The following is a 23,133-nucleotide window of genomic DNA, read 5'->3' as shown; positions in this document are numbered from 1 at the left end:
GAGTGATTCATTAGGAATAAATCATCTGGTTTCACCACCAAAGGAATTTATATTTCTTCCTGTTGATATTTTGTAATGTTGTCTATAGAACTAGGAACAAATCACCACCACTTATCTGATTGGGTTAAAGTTCAACTCAAGCCAAAACCGGCCTAATGTTCGAACCATAGCAAACATTTTTTGTGTAGGGCAGGTTGTCCTAGTCAACCTATCCGACCATGTCTCCAAAACATGTCATTTCAATTTGTCATGTTTATTCTGGTCTGTAATTATAGACAATGAATGTTGCTTTGTGCCACACTTTCCATTTCCTTTGCAACTTATCAGTCCCAGCAGCAGCAGCAGCGGCAGCAGCAGCTAATTCGGGCTTCCATTACACAGTTGAATCATGCAGCTTGTAGCACTGGGGAAAGTGTGTCACGTAAGGGACTTCAAAATAAAAGCATGCTTGATCAATTTAGTTTTTCCCATTGTTTTGACTCAGACCATGTTCGACACATTGTAAATCCAACATGGATCTTGGCCTCCTTGATAAAAGTAAAACATTTGATGATATTCTTGCGCAGGAATATTGGCTCCACGGGAAAAACATGGATGTTTTGAGTTTTTCGTTTAGTGCTTTAAGGGTGACGGCTGGCCTTTTACAGGTCTGGTGTCACAATAAAGTCTTGGGTGGAGGCCAACTTCCTCCACTAGCTTATGGCTTCAACACCGCTCCTTATCCATCCATCATGTCTTCATAAAGAATTTCCAAAGTCACAAAGCTTTACTGCCCCACTGGCCCCCACAGCGCAGAGAATGTGTGAGGCATAAAATGTATGGTCACTGACTCACGCAACAGATGCCCTGCTGAAATACTGCCAGCCCATTAAACCGTTAAATAAGCTATCACACCCTGGCCGTGTATGCGATGGATACATGGATTTTCCACGGCCAATAATTCAAACGCTCTTTAAACAAATGGTAAATACGTCCTATTGAGGTGTTTGAAGTGACAAGCACTAACATGAAGTGTGAATCAGCACATTTGATCATAGTATATCAGTGTTGGTCTCTTCACCTTAAATTTCAGCCTCTGCTTAGCCACTTAATGTATGCAGCTCTGTGTGTCAAACTAATCCAAACGATTCAGCAAATCAATAAGGGGATGGGGGGGGGGGGGGGGTATGGCTGACTGGCGCTGGCTTCACTGCTGTTGTTTCATGTCCTGGCGGTCGGGACAAGAGAATGGACAGCTCGCGGAGCCGGGAGGAGCGATGAGCCTGTTGCTGATGCTGCTCCTCATTCGCCACAGCTCATCATGAAGAGGATGAGACGGCTTCTCACAGAAGGGCCTTGACCGTCCTCCTCCTCTTCCTCCTCTCCAGCACCCCATCAAGGCGCCCTCCAGCCCCACCGCAGTGCTGGCCTTCCTCACCAGCTTCTAGCCCACAGCCCGGCGTTCCCCCCTCTCCCCAGCACACCATCAGAGTCTTCCTCAGGATGATTGTAGGGGGAACAATAGGAGAGGGATTCAATAGCACCCAGCACAGACGTTTTCGCTTTGGAGCAACATTCGGTAAATGATGAAGTAGTGCTTAGTCCCACTGCGTTGAGACCCCTCAAGTAGTATTGGGTGAATCCTAGTGGGAGTGGAAAGACGAGAGCAGCAGAAGTTCTATCACATTCACCTCCCGCTTGACGTGAGGACAGCGCTGTAGCCTGACTCACAGATTTCTGTTTGGACTGGGACCTTTTTTTCCGACTAAACATCCACATTGATGCAGAACTGCTTAATTGCTTTTCCATGCTGTCCCCTATACTTGCTTTTCAAAGCCTTTCGGAACAGCGCCTCCCTTTTTCCTCCCTACTCCCAGCCCCCCCTCATGGTATATGTGTTCGGTGAGAGCAGTGGAATAACATATGATCGCTGCTGCCGCTGCTGGTTATTAATTGCGGGAACTCAGCGCAGCCAATCGAGGCGATCTGGCTATTGGAGGGCTCCAGGACTTCTTGGAATCTGATAATGTGCACGGTAGTGAGCAAGCCAGCCTTTATTTGTTGCTGCCCTGAGATTTCCTGCAGCCAAACACATTTTGTACTTGTCTCCACTCTCCATATTTCACTAAACAATCATGGAAAAGAAACGTGCACGGTCTAAAAATGCACCCTGGATCATTTGACACCAAAATATGGCCAGAACGGATCTTTGATGAGTGTATCCGATGGTGGAAATGCACTGCAATGTTATTAAGGTTATTATCACAGCGTGCTCTCAGTTTGCATGTGCGTGTAAGAACGTGCTATTGAAGTAAGTATTCACAGTAATGGTCTCTATGAGTAAGGTCAAGGGAGTCCATTTTATTTGTATCACCCTTAATTAAAGTTAGTCTAAATGGTTTCACAGGGCATATTTTCCAACACCCCTTACATCTAATGCCCACTGAAGTGCAAGGAATAAAGAGTAGGCCTGTGCTATGTAGTGTAATAGGTATTGAGCTAGGTAGTGTGCAGGTAGTGTGCTAGGGAGTGAGGTAGGAAGAGAGCTACTGTATGTAGTGTAGGTAGTGTTCTAGGTACTGTGCTAGGTAGTGTTCTAGGTACTGAGCTAGGTAGTGTTCTAGGTACTGTGCTAGGGACGGTGCTATAGTGAGCTGGAAAGCATGCTAGAGAGCATGCGTCCAACCTCTCTAGGAGGTATAATGAGGAACAGCTGCAGGAATCTGATGAGTCGTCGTCTGGTAGCAGACATCCCTGTCTGGACTTATCTGTGCTCATGTCAATGGGGGGGGGGGAGAGAGAGAGAGAGAGAGAGAGAGAGAGAGAGAGAGAGAGAGAGAGAGAGAGAGAGAGAGAGAGAGAGAGAGAGAGAGAGAGAGAGAGAGAGAGAGAGAGAGAGAGAGAGAGAGAGAGAGGTTCCAACCGAGTCCAATTCAACCTGTGACTGATAAAGTATTATTAAAATACAGAGAGCTGAAGTGCCTCTCCAGAGCTAACATATAGTTTGGTTTATGTAGCCTTTGATCGAGTGCCATTCATGTGTACATTAGCGTGTTTTACTGCCCCTTTATTTCCAGGCCTACATATATGACCTCCGTGGCAACAGGTTCCTCCACAAGCTCCCCAGAGACTCTGGCACCGTCCTGCGTGTGGCCTTCAACCCTGCCACGCCCGAGGTGAGGACGGTACCCAACTTAACACGTATACTACATATACTACACTGGACGTCTTTCTGCATTCGACTCTATAAAAATATAGAATCTCTCTCTATCTCTGTATATATCTACATCCAACTATACCTGTCTAGCTCTATCCATTCTATCCTATTCTATTCAAATCTATTGCTCTATCTGTCTTTATCTGCATCCCACTTTATCTATTTATTTATATATCCATCTCCAGCTACATAAAGCTGTATCTATCTCTCTATATCCATCTCTATCTATCTATATCTAGCTTAAGGGTTACCTTCTTTAATGGTCCTGGTCAGCCTTTCGAAGCACAAAATGTGAAGTGTGAAGCATTTTAATTCATACACAGATCTTTATTGCAATTGAGGAATTATCATAAAGGTATTTCTTTTCCATTAGCTTTGACCTAGTGTGGTTTGGTTAAATACATTCGTAGAACTCCTCTTTGCCGTCCAAATGTTGGCAATGCAGCCGACACTTAAGACCAGATTTTTTCGGAATTCAATAAATCTCACATGAATATCCAAAAGCACATTTGGCTTTTGATGGCAGTAAAATAAATTCTAGTTAGCGAACGTCATCTCCGCTGGGCATTGTTGACATGCCGGACCTTGTAGCTAGTCTGGAGCATGCCAGAACAGCTTGACAGCTGGGAGATGAGTGGGGATAACAGGTCTCCGTTTAAGGCCAGGGTCATCACGAGGTCATGAAGGCTGAAGAGGTTGAGAGTGTAATTCACCCCCCTGCCTGTAGACGTACTGCAGAAGGCCATCACTTTAGTCTTGTCCTGATTGAGTGATCTTTGAATAATTGAATAATTGAGATTGGTCTGGGAAAGTGACCGTGTTTTACTGGGAGGTACAAAAAAGTATGACATTGCATGTCTAATCTAAATTTCTAGTCCAATCTTTCGCTTTCTGGGTGCAGGACAGATATGTGGTGTTATCATGCAATGTATGGCATCAAATCAAATTCCAAATTTGAGTGCATGCCTGATTCATGTGCACTGTGACATGTTTGAGACACATTGTGTGAGCAGGTCTCCGATCTGTGACTTCCTGGTTGTGTGTCTGTGTGGCAGTAATGGGAGATTGACAGCCCAAGGTGGAGGTTAAACAGGGTTGGCTCGCTGTTATTTTTCCCCAAGGGTAAGGTCAACATCGCTGTGTGTGTGTGTGTGTGTGTGTGTGTGTGTGTGTGTGTGTGTGTGTGTGTGTGTGTGTGTGTGTGTGTGTGTGTGTGTGTGTGTGTGTGAGATCAGGTGTAGGTGTGATCAGCAAAGAATGCTGTAATTTATTATTATATACGAATATATAAGTGTGTATATAAGTATATATTGTGTGTGTCTGTTATTTTTAAGAAAACATTTGTGAACAGTAGATATATCTTGTAATCAGTTTTGCACAATGGAGCTACTCATGTGTTCAGTGTGAAATAGAGGGTTGGCAAACCTAACCACAGAACAGTCATCTTGATTTATATTGAGATTAACAAATTACCCAAATAGTATTCCAACTGTGAAATACAAATGGGCGACAGGACACGTATTTTGAGTAAGCAAAGTACACGCGTGTGTGTGTTACTCTGCTGAACAGTTGGCTCTGGTATTAACATCGGACCTGTCCACGTAGTTAATTTTTTAACAACACTCATGTCATAATATTAAATCCACATTAACGTCTGTTTTAGTTTATGTCCTACGTTATTTATATTGCCTTAATGATTCTTGACCACACAATATGTCCCATCCAGCTATAACTCACTTATTGTTGTTCATCCTAGAAGAGAAGGGAAAAGTGCTGAGGGCTAAAGTTGGTTTTGTTGAGTCATTTCTGCCAATCTGTCATTTTTTTAAATTTTTCTCCAAGAGTCCAAAGAATATTTACTTGATCTATATTAAGGTATTTTAAAGTTAAACATTTAAATTGTATTCCCCTAGAGGACTGTGTGTGTGTGTGTGTGTGTGTGTGTGTGTGTGTGTGTGTGTGTGTGTGTGTGTGTGTTGAAAGTTGATTGAATTCTCTATAGAGCCATTTGTCCATTCAGGGCTTCTGTATAAACATGGCTGTGCAACAGGGTGGGCTCCGGGGAAGAGGGCCCCTAAACTCTGGGGAAGAGGACCCTGTAGATATACAGGGTCCTCATTCTAAGCACATTCTAAGGTAGCGAAATCATAACATATTATTTTCCATCTGCCTTTTGTTCCATCCTCATCTAAACATACTAATGAATATATTATATTCAATTTCTGCCAAATCCGTTCAGCTAGAGGCCACTAAATTGTACACACTGCACTTTTAAACAATGTTCCTGAGCCTTGCTACCTATTTTAGACCCAATTACAAGTCCAGACTCAAGTAAAGTTGTACTCACTCAGCTCAACTCAAAAACAAGAACAGCCCCTGGGCCCTTAAACAGGAAAGGAAAAACCCTCATACTCAAGAAATCCCGGTATTCCAAAAGCCCAAAACAGAACAAATGTCTATGAAAGTCTTGAATTGTCATTACAGCAGAGCAAAATTTAAACTCAAAAAGTGCTTCCGATATCCCGTCTATATCTCTTCCAAAATAAATCCTCAGAGGCTTTTTTGCAGAGGAACAATTCGTAAAAGGTAGCACTTTATTACCAAGGTAAAGATCCCCCAGAGCACAGACCGAAGCTCCTTTTGCACATAACATACCCTTTAAATGTGCAGCATTATGGCTTGGGCCACATTTGCCATGGGACTCTGTTTATTTCCTTTTGGACTGAAGAAGCGTGGTCCTCACAGAGTCTTTTGTTCCCTTCAGCGCTGACATCGCAGCGCTGGACAGAGACAACTTCCCCAAGTGGAAAATGAGTGTTGCATGTTTGACTAGCTAGCTGAAGAGCGATCTGCCGAATGTGACGGCACACTTCATCAATCAGAACACGTCAACATGCATCACTCTCAACCTTCCTTCAGTATGTCTCTGTTGGATGATTCTGGTTCCCCAATCATTGGCTCTAGATAATGTTGATGTATAATATTGCAAGATGTGTGGTTATGTATTTAATGAAGTTTAAATTTTGAAGATTGTCAATGAGAAATCTGTTTACATTTATGCTTTTTATAAGTTTCTATTTCAATAAGTGTTACGAGGAAGGGAGTGGGCTGGCAATTTAAATAAAGACATTTAAGGCCTAAGAATGCAAGGAAGACTGGTAGTGGGGAGTAGGCTATGGGGGGATTTTGACGGTGTTCCATGCACATCCAAAACGGATCATACCACTTCAGATGGTCGACGTTGGGGAGTGCAGTGGTTAGGACTAATTATGTGATTAAATGGAGAGAAACACAGAACAGTGTGTTATAAATACCACTGTTAGTAGTCAGCCTCTAAACTGCTGCACCTGCCAATAGATTAAAGGTGGTTTACTGCAGGTCTAACAAATCACTGTTCCATAGAAGTTTCTTAAAAGAAACACATTGTACAGAGACGGAAATTGCGCATCACAGCCATCTATATTGAAGCATTTCAATGGGGGTTTTTTTTCCACCAAAAAGCCATTGGCTAAAGACTAGAAACATTTTACTTTGTAGGCATGGAAAAACATTTACTGGTTTGATTAATCATGGTTCCTGCTGTTGAAGGGAGTATGGGTAGGAAAAAAACATAAGAGTAAGTACATCCATCAAACCAAATTCAACTTTCTGGCCTCTGCCGGTGGAAGAGACAAACATAAGCTCTTTTAATAAAGGCCAATGCAGGCTATGCAGCCTTCAAAATATTGGTTTCTAAGGTTTCGTTTGTACAGTTTAGATGTGTACCACACATGATGTGTAGTCATTTTAAGCCAGTATATCTGCAGCAGTGCGTGATCTTAAGGGACACCACTTTCGATCAAAAGCAGATTTTCTTGGGCATAAAGACATAAGTTACATATTTTTTAACTATAATGTTATAATGTAACATAATGTTTGGACCTAAATGCTAGGGTAACAGTTGATGAACCTGATCAGCAACCCTGTCATCTTCACTCCATACGCCGCAGTTTGCCAGTGGGGAAGATGGGTGTATTTAAGGAGTGGAGATGGTTAGCCACAAGGAAAAAATATGCAGATGTTAAGATTCAAAGTTGCTATTTGTAGACAGAAAAATAACATTCTTGCTTAGAGCAATTCTGTCATGTCAAACGTGTGCTGGCCGCAGGCCGGATGAACCGAGCAGAGAGATGTCCTCATGAAACACATTGATGTTTATATTTGATCTTACTTCCACTTCCATGGATCCCATGTCATGGGTCCCAGAGAATTTCAGTTGCTTCACACAGCATAAAGTGAAATAACGATACATACTAAAAAGAGGCTTACAAAAAACCACTGTGTGGTCCCCATCACTGCTATTTTCTCTCACTTGGATTTGGGCCATTGTTCCCATCTCAAGCTCTACACAAACTCTATCGGATGCAATAGTTCCCTCTCTTATCAGATGTGTGTCAGTCACCATCTCCGTAAACCTTACAGATATGTGACATAACTGGTGGGCTCTGATGGGTCTGAAGCTAAATCAAGCGGCATGACAATGGCAGCAAGGCCTGGTCTCGGAGGATGGCCTTAGCCTTGCCAGAACAGGGAATCAATCAACATAATGAATCATGTGAGCTTGTGTGTGCTTGAGTTTAGAGGAGGGAGGCTTGTTTTCAGAGTAGACCTGCCAGGAAAATATATAAACATCCCCTACTAAATCAATCAGTTATCTTTTTTATTGACCTTTCAATCAGAATAGAAAGAAGTGAATTGTGTTCTAACTGTTTTAACTGTCCCCAATTCATTTTTAACTCTGACTATGGGTTACAAGTAAAGACTGCAGTCCTTGCGGATTTGAGTTACTGATGAAAACCAGGTATGGCTCTCTCGAGTAGGCAGAAAATTCCCACAAAAACCTAATTGTGGTGCTATAGAAGGCACATGGCCGGCCCGGGCCTGCTAATCACATCCAGAGAGGGTTTTTCAACAAACACTGGAGCTTAGCCGCCGTATACTTCTCCTAAGCAGCCACAAATCAACATCCCGCTGCTGTGTCAGAGCCACTGTTTGGCTATTTGTCCGGTGCAACATACCGTAAATCTCAATCGGCATTTCAGTATTAACAGCATTACAGTCATAACAAATGCAACAATTGTCAATTATACAGTCCGGTGGCCAATTCATGTAATTTTGTGTTCTCCAGCTTCCATCAGCACAGAGGTGCATGTACATCCAGTCTCTCTCACTCCCTGCTGTGCTCTCACGCTGTGCTCAAACACTGGCTCGCCACACACAGTGGCGAGCCAACACAGAGGGTCGTGCCTTGCCCTAGGCCCTGAGGAAACGTCCTGCGCAAACTGAGCTGAACTGTGGTCTGGGTTTCCTTCTTAAAGTGATTGATTTGACGTAGAATTGTAATGATTTGAAGAGTAGCTTTTAATTCCATTTTTGGGAGGGAAGGCTGATTTAAGATGGAACCCGCTTTGGGCCTTTTGGAGAATATCAAAGTTGGTCACTATGCCAAGTTGGATGGAAGCTATATAGGGGTCATTTAAGGCCAATCCTAATGATTTGAGAGAATATTAATTGTTGAAAACTGTTCCCATTTCCTAATGTTGCGTAGCAAGATCAGATTTTCTTTTTTCCTATTGTGGTTAACCTGCAAGGTCTAACACTAAGCTACCATTCCAGATCCTGACCATAATGCCAATTTAGATTCTATTATATTCACAAAAAAAAATATTGTCTGCATTATCTGTGTGTGTAATTTGACAGTGTGCAGTTATCTTTTTAATGTAGCAACAAAAGTAGTAATTCAATATGACCCAGCTACCTCTGAACTCATCAGCCATCAGAATGGTCACGCTCAGGGCAGTAGTAGGCCCTGCTGAAACATTTTGTTGTGTGAACCAATTTGTTAGCGATACCGGCAGTGGGCACTGTCCACCACTGCTCAGCAAGAATCTATCAAGCAATTACTAAACTATCGCATATGGAAGGACTAAAAATGGTGGGACACAAACAATAACAGTCAAATAACAGTAAAAACTGCAATCATAACGTCACATAAATGTAGGGCTGCTTTACATGAGCACGCATAACACCACAACAAACATGTTGTCTTTATGTTTCGTTGACTCACAATTAACCCATGGGCTACAGAGAGATGAAAAGTCTGTCTAAACTCCCCAGATTGGGTCGGTTCGTTTCTGTTAAGAGCTTGGCTCGGTCTTCAGAGTCTGCTTCTGATTAACCTTGATTCCCTTCTCCTCTCATCTAATGTCTGCCTGAAGTCCTTTCACATACTTCCTCGTCTCTCTTGCGGATCAGCGCAGCACACAAAGAGACATGTATAAAGAAGGATGGAGTTAAAGGATCAAGACGCAGTCCTGGTAAATTGCTGCCCCGGCTGTCGGCTATAGGAGATCCTTATATTTCATCTCCTAGTCATGAAACTCTTTGTATTTCACGTCCAAAAGGCTGATAGTATAGTGCATACTTATATTCTCTGCTCAGACGTCCCTATGCAACACTTCAAAGACCACCCCACGGAGTCCCCCAGGGTTTATTTGCCCAGTAATGAGAAGGCTCAACTGTTAATGTCGCTCCGTATTGCCGTCTTGTAAAAACCTGAGTGGTTTCTCATTGCATTCCTGGTTCCATAGGAGTAGACCTGCACGGTTTTTGGCAGTGCTCACGCACGTGAAGCCAGGCATCAAGTGCCTATCTGGCCCCGAAGGACACGTTCGAAGGACACGTTCATTCATTGGAGATTTGATTTTAATTTTAATTAATGGCTGTCCCGGCAGCCCAGCAAATCCTCACAGGGATATTTGATCAAATGATAACCCATGTATGTCTAGGAGTTAAGGCAAGGAAACAGGATGTATCCAGAGTCATATCAATGTGGAGTTCAAGGAAATAGGCAGTAACCAGAGGCATATCAATGTTGAGTTCAAGGAAATAGGCTGCAACCAGAGGCATATCAATGTTGAGTTCAAGGAAATAGGCTGCAACCAGAGGCATATCAATGTTGTGTTGAAGGAAACTGGTTTCTGTGTCCGGCCTTGCAGAATAGGCCGTGGGGGATGTGGTTCAAAGTCTAAACGATGGGGGGGATGGTTGTCCCCTTTAATAGTGTTTCAAAGTCTAAACGATGAGCTCACCAGGAGCCCTGGAGCAAATTTAATCAAGACTAATATGTGAATAACCTGGATTTTGACTTCATCAAATAAACAGTATGACAATTGATGATAATTGTCATATTCATCGGACATTGTGATTAAGAAAGGCTTAATAAATTAGGTATTGAGTTATTACGAGAGGTTTATATAAATACCAATACAAATAAACAAGACAAAACAGTGTCAAGGGTGAACACATAAGCTGTTAATATCTGAATTGGAAGTATTCCTGCACCTTTGTGCGGAAAACGACATTTCTACACAAAATGAAGATCACGCGAACCTCTGATGTTCGAAACCTTAAATAAGCTCATACTGTACGAAATCGAAACGCCACATAAACCATTAGGCCCTCGTAAAACTCCTGCAAAGCATCTGATAACTTTCAGACAGTTTCTGAACCCATTATGGCACTCTGCAGAGTACACAGAGAGCAGTTCACATCGGCGCTTTCCTGAGCGCGAGCACATTTACGATTGATGTGTTGAACTAAGTGTAGGATCGTAACCTCTCAATGACACTAGCAGCTGTCTCCCCGGGTTGAAGCTCTGACCGTCGCTGCATCCAGGCCAACACATGAGCCATGAATCACCTCAATGGCGCTCGTATGCTTTTGACACTCCGGTGTCTATATGTCTGCATGGCGGTGTGTCCGATCAAATCCAACGTGTTTCCCAGAGAATGATAGCAGATGGCGTCTCCACTGACCCGTCGCCTCGTTTCTTTTTTGCGATCGTCCGATTGGCCTTTGGTTGACCTTGAGCGACCACTCAGCAAACCGAAGCCACTGCTGTTCTTTCCTTGGGTCTCTCCACTGATGTGGTGGCCTTGGCCGAGGCCAGCAGACTGCTGGGTTGATGGGGGTCAGACAGTAAACACAGAGGTGGGCCTTGCTGGCTCTTCCAGAATACCACGTTGGCGTGAGATGGAGCTGAAGGGGGGGAATCTCTCCTTTACAACTGGCTGGCGGGATGTCAACGGCGCGAGACTGTCAACACACAGGAAGTGATGAACTGAGGATCTTGGCCCGCGTACGGACGGATCAAATGTATCCAGAATATGTCACAGATTAAAACGATCCAGATGTCTGTGTGTGCAGTTGTCCTGCATTGTGGAAAACACTCCATTTTGGACGTTTAGCGGTATTCCTTTCCCTCCATACATTCCGGAAAGACGGGTGAAAGGGGATGGATAGATAGATTTGTAATTGGTTCTAAATCGAAGATAATGCAACGTAAGGGATTATTATCCATCTTGGCAAAATACTGTAGCCTTTATATGGCGGGACTGTATATACTGTACGTACAGTACAAGGAAGGTCTTTTACATAAACGTCGGTGCCAAGCACTAACTACGCTCAGCTGTGCCTCCTAAGGGAAACCACTGTTGGATTAAGTGAGCTCCAGTCTGCAGCCCCTGCTACCTGGCTTTGAGCAGCATCAACCAATCAGTCTCTGACTAATCTTGGTAAACTCAAAGACATTAAAGATGGTGCGTGTACTTCAACTGGTGGCAACACAGCAAAGACGGAAACCCTGGAAATGGGGGTTTCCCTGGGAATTGAGCTGAGAGCCAACTATAAGGGCATCTTATGGTTAACCACCCCAGCGGTCCTGCAGTGTAGTTGGTCGGACTCATTAGCGGATGCACTCAGCGGTTGAGGTTAAGGCTGCAGACCCAGAGCCATTCATGTACGGGGTACTCCACGGCACATGTGTGCCTTCACAGGAAGAGTAGGTACTGACGTCCAATGGCAGTTTGGAAAAAAGGTCTCACGTCAATGTCTTAATAGTCAGACGTGTTACGGGAATGAAACATTCCAGAAGTTTAAATCCCACCAGTGATACATGGAATACCATTCCCCTGCCCATTTTCCAACTTTGGCCACGTAGCACCTGCTTGTGTGGGACAGTCCGAAGATCAACTGTTTGGAAACCGATTTCTGGAACTCTTTCCGAACAATAGCCTCCTGAGCGTAACGTGAGGGCAATGGACTGTGCTCACGTCTGCTTTAGTTTAAATCATTTTGCCCAGATCGAGTTTTTCTCTCATCCGGAATGCTAATAACTCAACTAACTGCTCAGCTCTGTCCTTTGAACTATTGATTTGTGATTCTTTTCCATCGTCTTCCGCCAAACAGACGTACTTGAGTTTATGTAACATCCCCAGATTCAGAACGGGAGTCTGCTGAATAATTAATAACTAACAAAAAATCCACCAATCCAATCCTTACTCCAAACGTCATTCACTGATCAGCCACTGTTATTATGATGTTCATCGTCTTTGTTTTTTACAGAAAACATGCTTGATAATATCATGCCAAGATGTTTTGAAATTAATAGGAATATGACGTTCAGAACAATGCTCAATCAAGTCCTAAGCGGGTGTGTGATCTGCGAGCCAAAGTCAGTGTTCAGCGCAGGAATGTTGTGTTTCAAAGGACCGCTGACAGCTTTGTTGTGGGAGCGCTCGTCGCCACAGCACTAATCTCTCTAGTACTGACTAACATGCTGTGACCTCTAACCCCACCAAGGTCAGAAGAATGTGTCTCGGGGCGGGAATAGCGTAATCGTTGACATTTAGTGTCTACGAGTGTTTTTTTTATGTTATAGGGTTGGGCATTATTATCCGTGGGCAATTTTGAGATTCATTCGATTAACAGCGCATTCTGGTTCGGTTTAAAGACTTTACGAAGGAGACCAGGAGAATGATCCAGATAAGTCGGTAATAAAAAATAATTCATCGAGTCATGGGGAAAAGCTGGCCATGGGGTTATCCCATAAAATGCACCATTAAGCATTTGGGGAAAGGCATTTTTTTCTTACCAATGCCTGTCCTATCAACCTTCTAATCAGGGTCATGTTCTCACCCACACCTGTGTGTGTGTGTGTGTGTGTGTGTGTGTGTGTGTGTGTGTGTGTGTGTGTGTGTGTGTGTGTGTGTATGGCTTTCTTTAAGAAGGGCACCTCCCTCCCTCACGCTCCCAGCACAGCAGGCCCACCTGTCAGGGCGTCTAAAGGAAGGGAACGTGAGATGTGATCCATATGGGATGGGATGTTATTGGTGTATGTTGAAGTCTTCATATTTCACTAGACATACAGAAGCAGTAAAGCGAGAGGTAAAACCTTTGTATTGAGTGGATGTGACATGAGGATGGTTGTCCAAACCCTTGCTCTGACAACACCAAGCAAGTATTTCGTGTTTTTTTAATCGCGGCGTGCATACCAAATGAATCTGTAAACACTTGACTCATGGCGGGATTCAAGCTGGGGAAAAGTATGCGGTACCAAATTATCAAACAGCGTTATGTAACGCCCGATGAGGCCAGGCCTGCTTCAGGCTGTACTTTTTGATTTAAGACAGGTATGGAAAATGGGGAATTCTGACGATACACACAATGGGGACAAGGAGCAGCTGAGATGCTGCTGGGTGTGTGTGTGTGTGTGGGGGGGGGCTCTCTCTCCAGCAGAGCAGGTGTGCAGTTGAGAACCCTTTCCTCCATTATAATCATGCCACAGCAGATGTCTGGATAGAAAGGAGGGAGGATGGGTGGAAGGAGAGAGAGAGAGAGAGAGAGAGAGAGAGAGAGAGAGAGAGAGAGAGAGAGAGAGAGAGAATGAGGGGGTGTGAGAGAGAGAGAGAGAGAGAGACAGAGAGAGAGAGATTAGGTGACAATGAGGGGGTGATAGAGAGATAGAGAGGAAGACAGACAAGGAGAGAAGAGAGGGAAGAGAGAGAGAGAAAAGAGAGAGAGAGGAAGCGAGAGAGAGAGAGGGAGTGAAAGACAGAGAGATGGGCAGTAGAGTTCCTTGGGCAAATAACTCCCGCATGCTTCCCTCCAGAAGCCAAAAGGTCATCATGACGTCATGTTTCTTCCCCTCTCTCTCTCTCTCTCTCTCTCTCCTCTTTTTCCTGTCTCTCTCTCAGCTGCTCACCGGGACGGTGGACGGCCGGCTGGGTGTGTTCCGGCCCGGCGGCGGGCCCTGTCTGTCTCCTGACCCCAGCGGGGCGCAGCCCGGCCTCCCCACCTCGCCGCTGTAATTGCAGCAGGCTGTTTTTCCCCCCGCCCCCAGCCCGCTCTGATTGGAGAAGGGTTGGGGGATTTTATGCATTTTTGATTGGTCGGGAATTCAACGCGTCTCCGGGGAGCCATGCCTAGTCTTACAGTTGGTGATATGTTTTTGGGTGGATTTTTTTTTTTTTAAGAAACCAGCCAAATGCATTTATTTTTGTTTGTGGTTCAATTTCTTGTCTAATTCGATTTATTTTGTTTTGTCTTTCTGTCATTTTGTTTTTCTTTTCATTCCAACATGCGGGGGGAAAAAAAACAAAAAAGAAAGGCATCCACAACACACAGCGCTCAGAACAGCTGCAGACAATACAGCAGAGAACCAAAGCAGGGAAGTACAAACCACACATTAAACCAGGAAACAAACAATCAAATGAATTGCTTTCCTGCCTTGCTTTCCCTCCGTCCTTTTGTGTCTATGCGTTGTTGTGCTCTGGTGATGGTGTCACGCCTGAGTGCTGCCTCGGGTTGTTGTGTACATGCCATCAGCCCTCGCACCCTAGCACCCGTCCGTTCCTCTAAAGTGTACAGTATTCAGAGTGAGGGGCCCCCCGCCGCCTCCGTGCCACTTCGCTCGTACGTTCAGAAATGACCGGTGCTTGTGCAACTCCCATTGTTGTCCTTTTTACGCTATGACATCAGCTGGGTGGGACCGCGGCCGCTGCCAGAGGCACAGATGCTGCTACTGCCGTGGACGTCGGGCCGCCCCTCCCTCTCACGCTCTCTCTCTCTCTCTCGGCCTATCGCTCTCTCGCGCCGTCACCGTCAAGTACAGAGGAAAGGTCATCGGCAAACAAAGCACTGTACGATGTCAAAATAATAAACCGTGTGTTAAATAATAAATGACAGGCCTACCTGTAAATGCTTTTAAGTCAGTTTGTTTTTTTTCAAATGCGTTTAGTCGTAATAATTATATTTATTATGTATGTATCTTGAGTCTTTCTGTTGTCTTTGAGGTGTTCAGTATGATTGATTGGAAATATGAGGCTTAAAGCTGTAGAGACACAAAGACCTGACAATCAGTCGGTTGTAATAACGAGTGTCTCTTAACACTGCAATAACACTTCCCAAAGATGGATTATTTGTATATATTTGTATTTGTTACCATGATAACAATCTTCAATGACGTATCTTTAGACCTGATACTGCCGTAGGTTTACTGCTCAGTTGGACAGAAGGTGGATGTTGTTAAAGGTCCCATGACATGCCACCAGGTGTGGTGTGATTAGCCGTTACAAGCCGTTTTGAAAATCTGTCTGTTATGACATCACAGGTGGGCGTGTCCACCTGGACGTGTGCTGGATGGATCAGTCGACCAGCCTACCCGGTGGACTGTAGCAAACGTTGCTCATCAATCCGTCACACATCTAGGTGGACACGCCCACCTGTGATGTCATAACAGACTGATTTTCATAACGGCTAATCACACCACACCTGGTGGCATGTCATGGGACCTTTAAAGAACATCCTCTTTATGAAAACAATGTGAATTCATCAACGGTACACTCTCAGCCTCATGCAAACACACTCACAATGCCATCCAGGTTTCTTTCTTCTTGTCTGCATAAGGCTTCTCATCTGTTTGTTGGCATCCCCAACCGGCAATCTGTCTGTGGTGTGATTCACAATCTGAACCACGGAGAGTTCCTCACACCACAGACAAAGCCCAAGAATGCTTGTGTCTGTTCACCATCACTGGCAGCTTCAGAATAATGAACTTCTATCTCACACACACACACACACACCGTGGTGCCTTTGTGTGTGTGTGTGTGTGTGTGTGTGTGTGTGTGTGTGTGTGTTTGCAGGCTGGAAACGATAAGTTAAAAAGGTTGTGGGTAAGATTTGAGATTTGAGTTATAATGAGAGAGTGAGAGAGAGAGATTTTGAAGCTAGACAAGAAAAGAAAGGGCCCCTCCATCTTTGCTCCCTCCCTGCCTCCCCACGTTTCTCTAACACTTGTGATTGACAGGCCTGATGGATCCCCTGTCCAATCAGGGAAGAGATGCGCTCATTGGTCACAAATGAGGCGGGAGCGGTCTAAAATCTAAATTGGCAGGCGCAGTCAATTCAAAACAGACATTCTCACAGAGCATTTCGCTCGTTACTAACTGATGGATGGCTGTGGCATTTGTAACAAATTACACTCGAATAATAGCTCTTAAATTGTACTAGTGTGTGTGCTTGTGGGCTTTTGTGTGTGCTTGTGGGCTTGTATGTGTGTGTGCGTTTGTGTGCGTTTATGTGCAGTGTTTTGGTATGCCACTGTGTGAGTTGCTCTTGCCAGTTCTCTATCTCATCTCTTTCACAGAAATCTTTGCTTTTCCTTTCCTGTGTGGCTTTGAGAGTGGAACAAAAATATGACCACGAGTCCACGACTGTCAGAGGACTTCATTTATGCAGTCGGTACTTTTCTTTTCTTCTCATTTCTCTCATAAATTTCATGATGTGAACTAAATAATACATCAAAATGATTTGTGTGTCGTGTGCGTGTGTGTGTGTCCATATGCGTGTGTGTGTTGGTGTGTGTGTCCGCGGCCGTGTCCTTGCGTGTGCGACGTCTACTTGCGTGTGCATGTATGTGGGAGTGTGTCCGTGTGGGGACCTGGGCTAGTGTCGTCACCAGGGGGCCTGAAAAGTCAAAACAGCAATAGCTTCAGAGAGAAAGAGAGAGAGCGAGAGAGAGAGAGAGAGAGAGAGACATTGGTTGCTATGTGTGTGTGTATTCGGTGCTAAGGTCGTGTCTGTGCAAGGTCATTAGTCCCCACGCCCTTCTGTGATCTCACCAGTGAAGAATGAGTTTACGCTACTTCAATGAGGGCCGACCCAACCCCAACCCAAATGAGTTTCAAAGTGGCGCACGGCTTGGCCTTTTACAACAATTTGTCATTCATGTTGACAGGCGGGAAGAGGGAGAGAGAGGGGGAGAGAGAGAGAGCGCTGCCTGATTTCCGAGGGCCTGGAGTACTTGGACAGGGGATGTGACAGCACCGAACAGAACAACCCCTGGAGGAGGTCCAGCCGTAAACCGTGACATGTGTTACACAACGCCTTCCTGTTCTCGTCAGGGTTCCAGCGCTGCGTAGTGAAGGTGCACGCCACCACGCACACACACCGCCGTGCCTGCTGGTGAATGGGAAGCAGATTTTTGCAAACAAAAAGAGTTTTGTTTTTGTTTTTTTTTGTTTTTTAACGCGGTAGGATTCGGCTACCACTCCAGACCGTGGGGGTGGCAGGTCTAAGTGTGGACCGTGCTCAAGGGGTGCTGCCAGGCTCTCTGTCTCTCTCTCTCTCTCTCTCTCTCTCTGTGTCAAGGACTCCCCAGAGAGGAGACCTCTGTGAAGGAGTTTAGTGTGATTCACGTTCACCATCGTCTAATGTGTACAGCAGCAACACGCACAGTAAATCACCAGCCTCATGCAAGTTCAAAACGTCTTCAACCACAACATGAATCATTTGGTGTTTCATAATTTATGTGCAGTATATCCTTCTGGAAACCCATTGCAACGATGACACTAGTAGTATAGTGTTGGCCACTGTCTTTCCTGTGTGATGTAAACATCTCAGCATACAATCACAATGGAGAAATCCACCCACCGCTATAGAGGAATAAAATTCAGCCCGTGAAGTATCTGCCCTTTTGCATGTTAGCACTTACTGTGGTCATTATCTTGGATGAGCTGTGAAGGCATTGACAGATATACAAACTGGGAGCAGGTGGAGTTATGGAGATACAGTCGGATGGACGTTACGGTTGGACTGAAGACCATGAACTGAGTGGTGGGAAACTGGGTGAAAAGAAAATAGCATGTGTTCGAAAGGTGTCAGGACAATCAGGGAAGTGGAGTCATGTGTTTAGAGTTAATAAACGGGGAGTTTTTAAACAAAGTTACAAATAATTACAAAATAATGTAAAGGGGCTTGTGTTGTTAATCTTATGATGTGGTAAATGCCTGTGCTTATCACAACAACTTGTACAAACCACAACTTTGTTAGTATTGGATGAGATAATAAAAGTGTGTGAATTGTAGGCTATTTTTACATATCAAAAGATGTTATTGGAACGGAAGCATATTTTCCCGAATCCTAATAATTTAGGCCAAACATCTCAAAGTAAAGATTATAGCGGGACAGATTTCATCAGTATTCTTTGATTCTAACCGGGGCCTGACAAGTACACATCATTCTAACCTCCACCTGCATCAGTAAATTCCTGCCGTTTATTGCTTTTCCGGCCGGTGGAAAAACTAATTGTGTGTGTCTTTCCCGTCTGATTTTGTTTAACCAAATGAGAACAACATACGCAAAGCGGTGCTTGACATCATCCTCCGTGCGCATTAGTTGTGCCGTGTCTAGTATGTGCATGTCCATGTCCGTGTGTTGCCTAATCACTTTGTTGCTATTGTCCAATGTTGTTGTCTGCTGTGGCCCCTTTCGTGTTTGTCTTTTTGCATACTTTTCATATTTAGCGTAAACAAAGAGCTAGTTAGTGTTGTGATTGCAGCTGGTCCGGAATGTATCGGTTGGAACGGTTCTAGGGCTGATCCTAGTTCTAAACGGGGAGGCACCTGCACGCAAGGAAAGCGGACCTCTATGCAGCCAATCTACTCGCCGTGCCCTTTCCTCTTAGAAAATAAACCCAACATCCAACAGTGACACAACACCGCAGCAAGAGCTGGATATAATAATAATGAACAGGAAATTCCGCTCGCGAACGTTGCAGTTCTTAAGCATATCATTCCAATGAGTGTGCACTCGTGTCACAGTGCCAGGAGAAACACGCTCACTCCCTTTCCTTTTCGCCGATATGCGTGACTCGCTGATAATTCACTCTCTGACGCTGGGGTTCGTAAAACCGGCGCCAATTACAACATATTATTGTGTTTCATCCACGGGTAACAGAACAGGCAGAACACCCCCATGCTGAGAGGGTTAGCCTCCTCGTCATCTCTAAGCACTTGATAAATAGTGAGAAGGGGCTGAGTGATTACTCAATGTTATTGTCCACTCTGCCTCGCTCTAACGAGGTACTTTACCTCGAAAGAGTCCTTCTGTAGCCTTAGGGGGGACCCTGTTATTTAAGTAGGCCTATCTGTACTCTTGAGTGTTTATTTATCAGAGTTGTTCTAAACCTGTGACTTTCACCCCACTAGAATAATGATGTTTGACTACAAAGCATTTCTAAAGCCAGCCATCAACATTAAAACAAAAAGACAGGTGACCCTGCATATTCATGATCCTAAAGTCAGTAAAGCAGACTTTAAATCAGCAACCATACATACTAGATTGACCTGTTGCTGTTCACTACAGCAACAGAACTCAACAGAAGGGAAATAGTTGATCCAGGTGACCACTAGAACTTCAACTTCATTGGGCTGATTCAGACACACAATCGTTCAGGATTCAGACAGAATACAGAAGCAATGTTTGATAAGCTCACCCTCCGAGACAGCCTCCCACCCTTAAGGTTCTCAGCAGCATCCTCATTCATTATTTACTTTAATTTACTAATTATATCTTATGTTAGGCTATCAAAAAATGGACGGGTTCCAAAAAGGAAGTGATTGCCTGTGATTGATTGAGTGTGCACGACATTTGAAATGTTGAAATGTTTGAAATGTTGATCCATGATTGGTTGGCTGTGTGTTTCCTGTCCCTGGTGAAAATGAAATCTACTAAAGTATACTTAATCTCAGTATACTTAAAGTACTTACAGCACACTAAGAGCCAGTATATTTTAAATGTGACATTTTCGCGTAATTTTAAGTATATTTAGTGCATTTAAGTTGAAATAAAGTAGTACTATCTCTATACTTTCGGTATACTTCATACTAAAAATGTGCTAAAATTAAACAACTTTAAGTGTACTTCGCACATACTAAGTACACTTCAGTGTCATGCTTCATTTCTAACATTCAAGTTCTCTTAAAAAGTGCTAATATGTTAGAAATACACTTTAAATATTATGTAAATCAACAAAGCACACTAACTACACATTTCAAGAGTACTATTAAGATATTTAAGATTTAGATTTAATTTAGATATTTCAAGTGCATTGAAGTACTTGTAATTGTAAGTGTAATGTTGTATATTGCAAATATGAAATGACATTTCAAGTGTGTTATTTCGCTCAATTTGGCATATTTACTGCACCTTGAACATACTTTAAACAAGTGTGTTTAAAGTGTTGTTTAAGCATTATTTAAGTGTATGTGAAATATATAAATACTAAATCCTAAGTGCATTGAATTTGGTCTCATTACATTTCAGTTTGAATATGTTGCTTCTATATCAGAAATGTCTTTCAGGTGTGATGATCAAACGAGAGGAACCCAAGCGCAGACAACGGATGTGAATTAAACCGGTTTAATTCAGAGGTTTATTGTAGTGAGGACGAGAGCAGTAGAGAACAACAGGAGATGGACAGGCAAGGAAGGATTCCAGGCAGCTAAGCAGGCAGATGAGCACACGGGGTGGATGGCAGGCAGGTACAGGTTGGTGAGGAGAACAAAGACATTAAACACGGAAAAACCACAAAAGGTATCTTGTTATCCAAACATTCACTAGTGCCGCGACTGGTGTCTACCACTGCAGTTGAAACAACGATCTGGCTGATGAGTGGCTGAAGAACCGGGGTTTAAGTAGAGCAGAGATGATGACTGGAGATTGATGACAGGTGTGCAAGTCCGACAGGTGTAGAGCTGGGGAAAACGAGGAAACACCTTGCCCAAGAGGGGGAGACAGAGCTGAGCATCTAATGGGTACGGCCACGGCCGTAGCAGTACCCTCCCCTCAATGGGCTCCTCCAGGCGACCCACCAGCTACAGTATATCAGGGTGCTCTGCATGAAAATCTCGGACCACGGATGCATCAAAGATGTTGCTGCGGGGCTGCCAGCTACGCTCCTCAGGGCCATAACCCTCCCGGTCCACCAAGTACTGGTAACCCCGTGCCCTGTCGGCGCACGTCCAGCAGCCCCCGGACAGTCTAGGCCCGGTGGTCAATCGATGATGCGGGGTGGTGGAGGGGCTGCAACCGGGGGGGGGGGGGGGGGGGGGGGGGGGCAGAGGGCTGGTGAGAACAGGCTTCAACCCAGAGACTTGGAATGTGGGATGAACCTTCATATGGGAAGGCAACTTGAGTTTGACTACTGTAGGGTCAAATCGGAAAAGGGCCCACACAACGGGGGGTGAGTTTCCTGGATACCGTCTTGAGGGGTAGATCCTTGGAGGAGAGCCAAGCCCTCTGCCCTGGGAGGTAGTTGGGAGCCTGGGAGCGGTGGCGGTCAGCAGAGCGGAGCAAGGCGGAACGAACCTCCCTCCAAATCTTGTGACAGCATTACAGCAGTAGCATACTTATCATTAGTAGATTACGGCAGTAGCATACTTATCATTAGTAGATTACGGCTGTAGCATACTTATCATTAGTAGATTACAGCAGTAGCATACTTATCATTAGTATATTACAGTTGCGCTTGATGACATCCTGACCAAAATACACTTTATCTGAAATATATTCTAAATAAACTTAGAATATCAGTTAAGTATACTTTTAAGATGTGTACTGAAACAACACTTTAAGTACATTAGCGTTGGTATATTTATTTCAAGTACATTGGACTTTAATAGAACTCAGAAGAAGTATACTTTTCCAAAAGTCTACCTAAAATATACCTAACATGAAGTATATTTCTGAAAAATGTACTTGGAATGAATTATGTACTTCGGAAATATGTTTTTTAATACACGTCAGTGCACTTAATTTTCACCAGGGGTTACCTAACGGACAATCAAGAGCAATCTCCCATAGGTGATGGTGTATTGCTTAGTGGACAGGGTTGTGTGCTTCTTGAATGTGCTGAGATGTTGGACTCCAGGTCTTTTGCAGACTACATCTTCAGAGGCAAAAGGAGCTTCAGTTATTCTGTAGCACCTTCTGTGCCCAGGGACCCAAGGCCAAAGCTCCTCCCTCTCTCCTCTCAGCTCCACTAGCTCTCACTGTCTCTCTCTCCCTTACCCCTCTCCCTCTCTCTCCCTCTCCCTGCCTGTCTCTCATTTTCTCTCTCTTCCTTTCCCCTCTCTCTGTCTCTCACATTCTCTCTCTCTCTCTCTCTCTCTCTCTACATTATCTCACTGTCTCTCTCTCTTCATTGTCTCTCTCTCAAACACTTTCTACCCTCTCACTATCCCTTTTCTACCTTCTCTCTCTCTCTCTCTCTCTCTCTCTCTCTCTCTCTCTCTCTCTCTCTCTCTCTCTGCTATGTTCTATGAGTGTAACCATGACATCTCTTTGTAAGCAAGGCAGTAGCATGTAGCATGCCTCTGTCCTCCGTTTTCCACCTCCTTAGTTCTCTAACTGTATAAATCATACAGTTTCACCGTAAGTCTTCGGATCCCATCAGCACCGTGGGGAAACAAGAGTCTGGAAGCCATTACTAAACGATTGCATCTAAAACATAAAAAATAAGAGTTGCAGTTTTGAGAGAAAAGGTGGAAAGGATCAGGCGATTGTTCAGACTTCTTCAGCCCTCCTCCGACAATTAGGTTTATTGTAGTCATGGACTCATGAATCTTAAGTTGGGAAAGTCACGTTACATTGAACCCACTCCCATACTGTGATGGAGAGTTTTAGTCACTGTTTTATGGATGCCTATAAGCTTAAATTAAATCTTAACTATATGCATGTCTGCTTGAAAAGCACTTTGGGTTTCCAGGAAGGCTCTC

At 44.2% G+C, this 23,133-nt stretch overlaps 1 protein-coding gene across 1 annotated transcript in view; it reads left to right on the top strand.

Moving 5' to 3' along the window:
• Positions 1-14,385, top strand: part of wdr27 (WD repeat domain 27) — a gene marked incomplete at its 3' end in the record, with an annotated part of 42,514 nt that extends 28,129 nt beyond the window's left edge. Inside the window, exons 22-23 of the mRNA XM_084470402.1 lie at positions 3,057-3,155; positions 14,272-14,385. Of these exons, the coding sequence (XP_084326528.1) occupies positions 3,057-3,155; positions 14,272-14,385 (213 nt within the window). The remainder of the gene's footprint in view (positions 1-3,056; positions 3,156-14,271) is intronic.
• Between the last annotated feature and the right edge of the window lie 8,748 nt (positions 14,386-23,133).

The sequence above is a fragment of the Micromesistius poutassou genome, assembly GCF_964030765.1.
Source record: "Micromesistius poutassou genome assembly, chromosome: 7".
In the NCBI taxonomy this organism is placed as follows: domain Eukaryota; kingdom Metazoa; phylum Chordata; class Actinopteri; order Gadiformes; family Gadidae; genus Micromesistius; species Micromesistius poutassou.
This window is presented reverse-complemented; position numbering and strand designations above follow the sequence as displayed.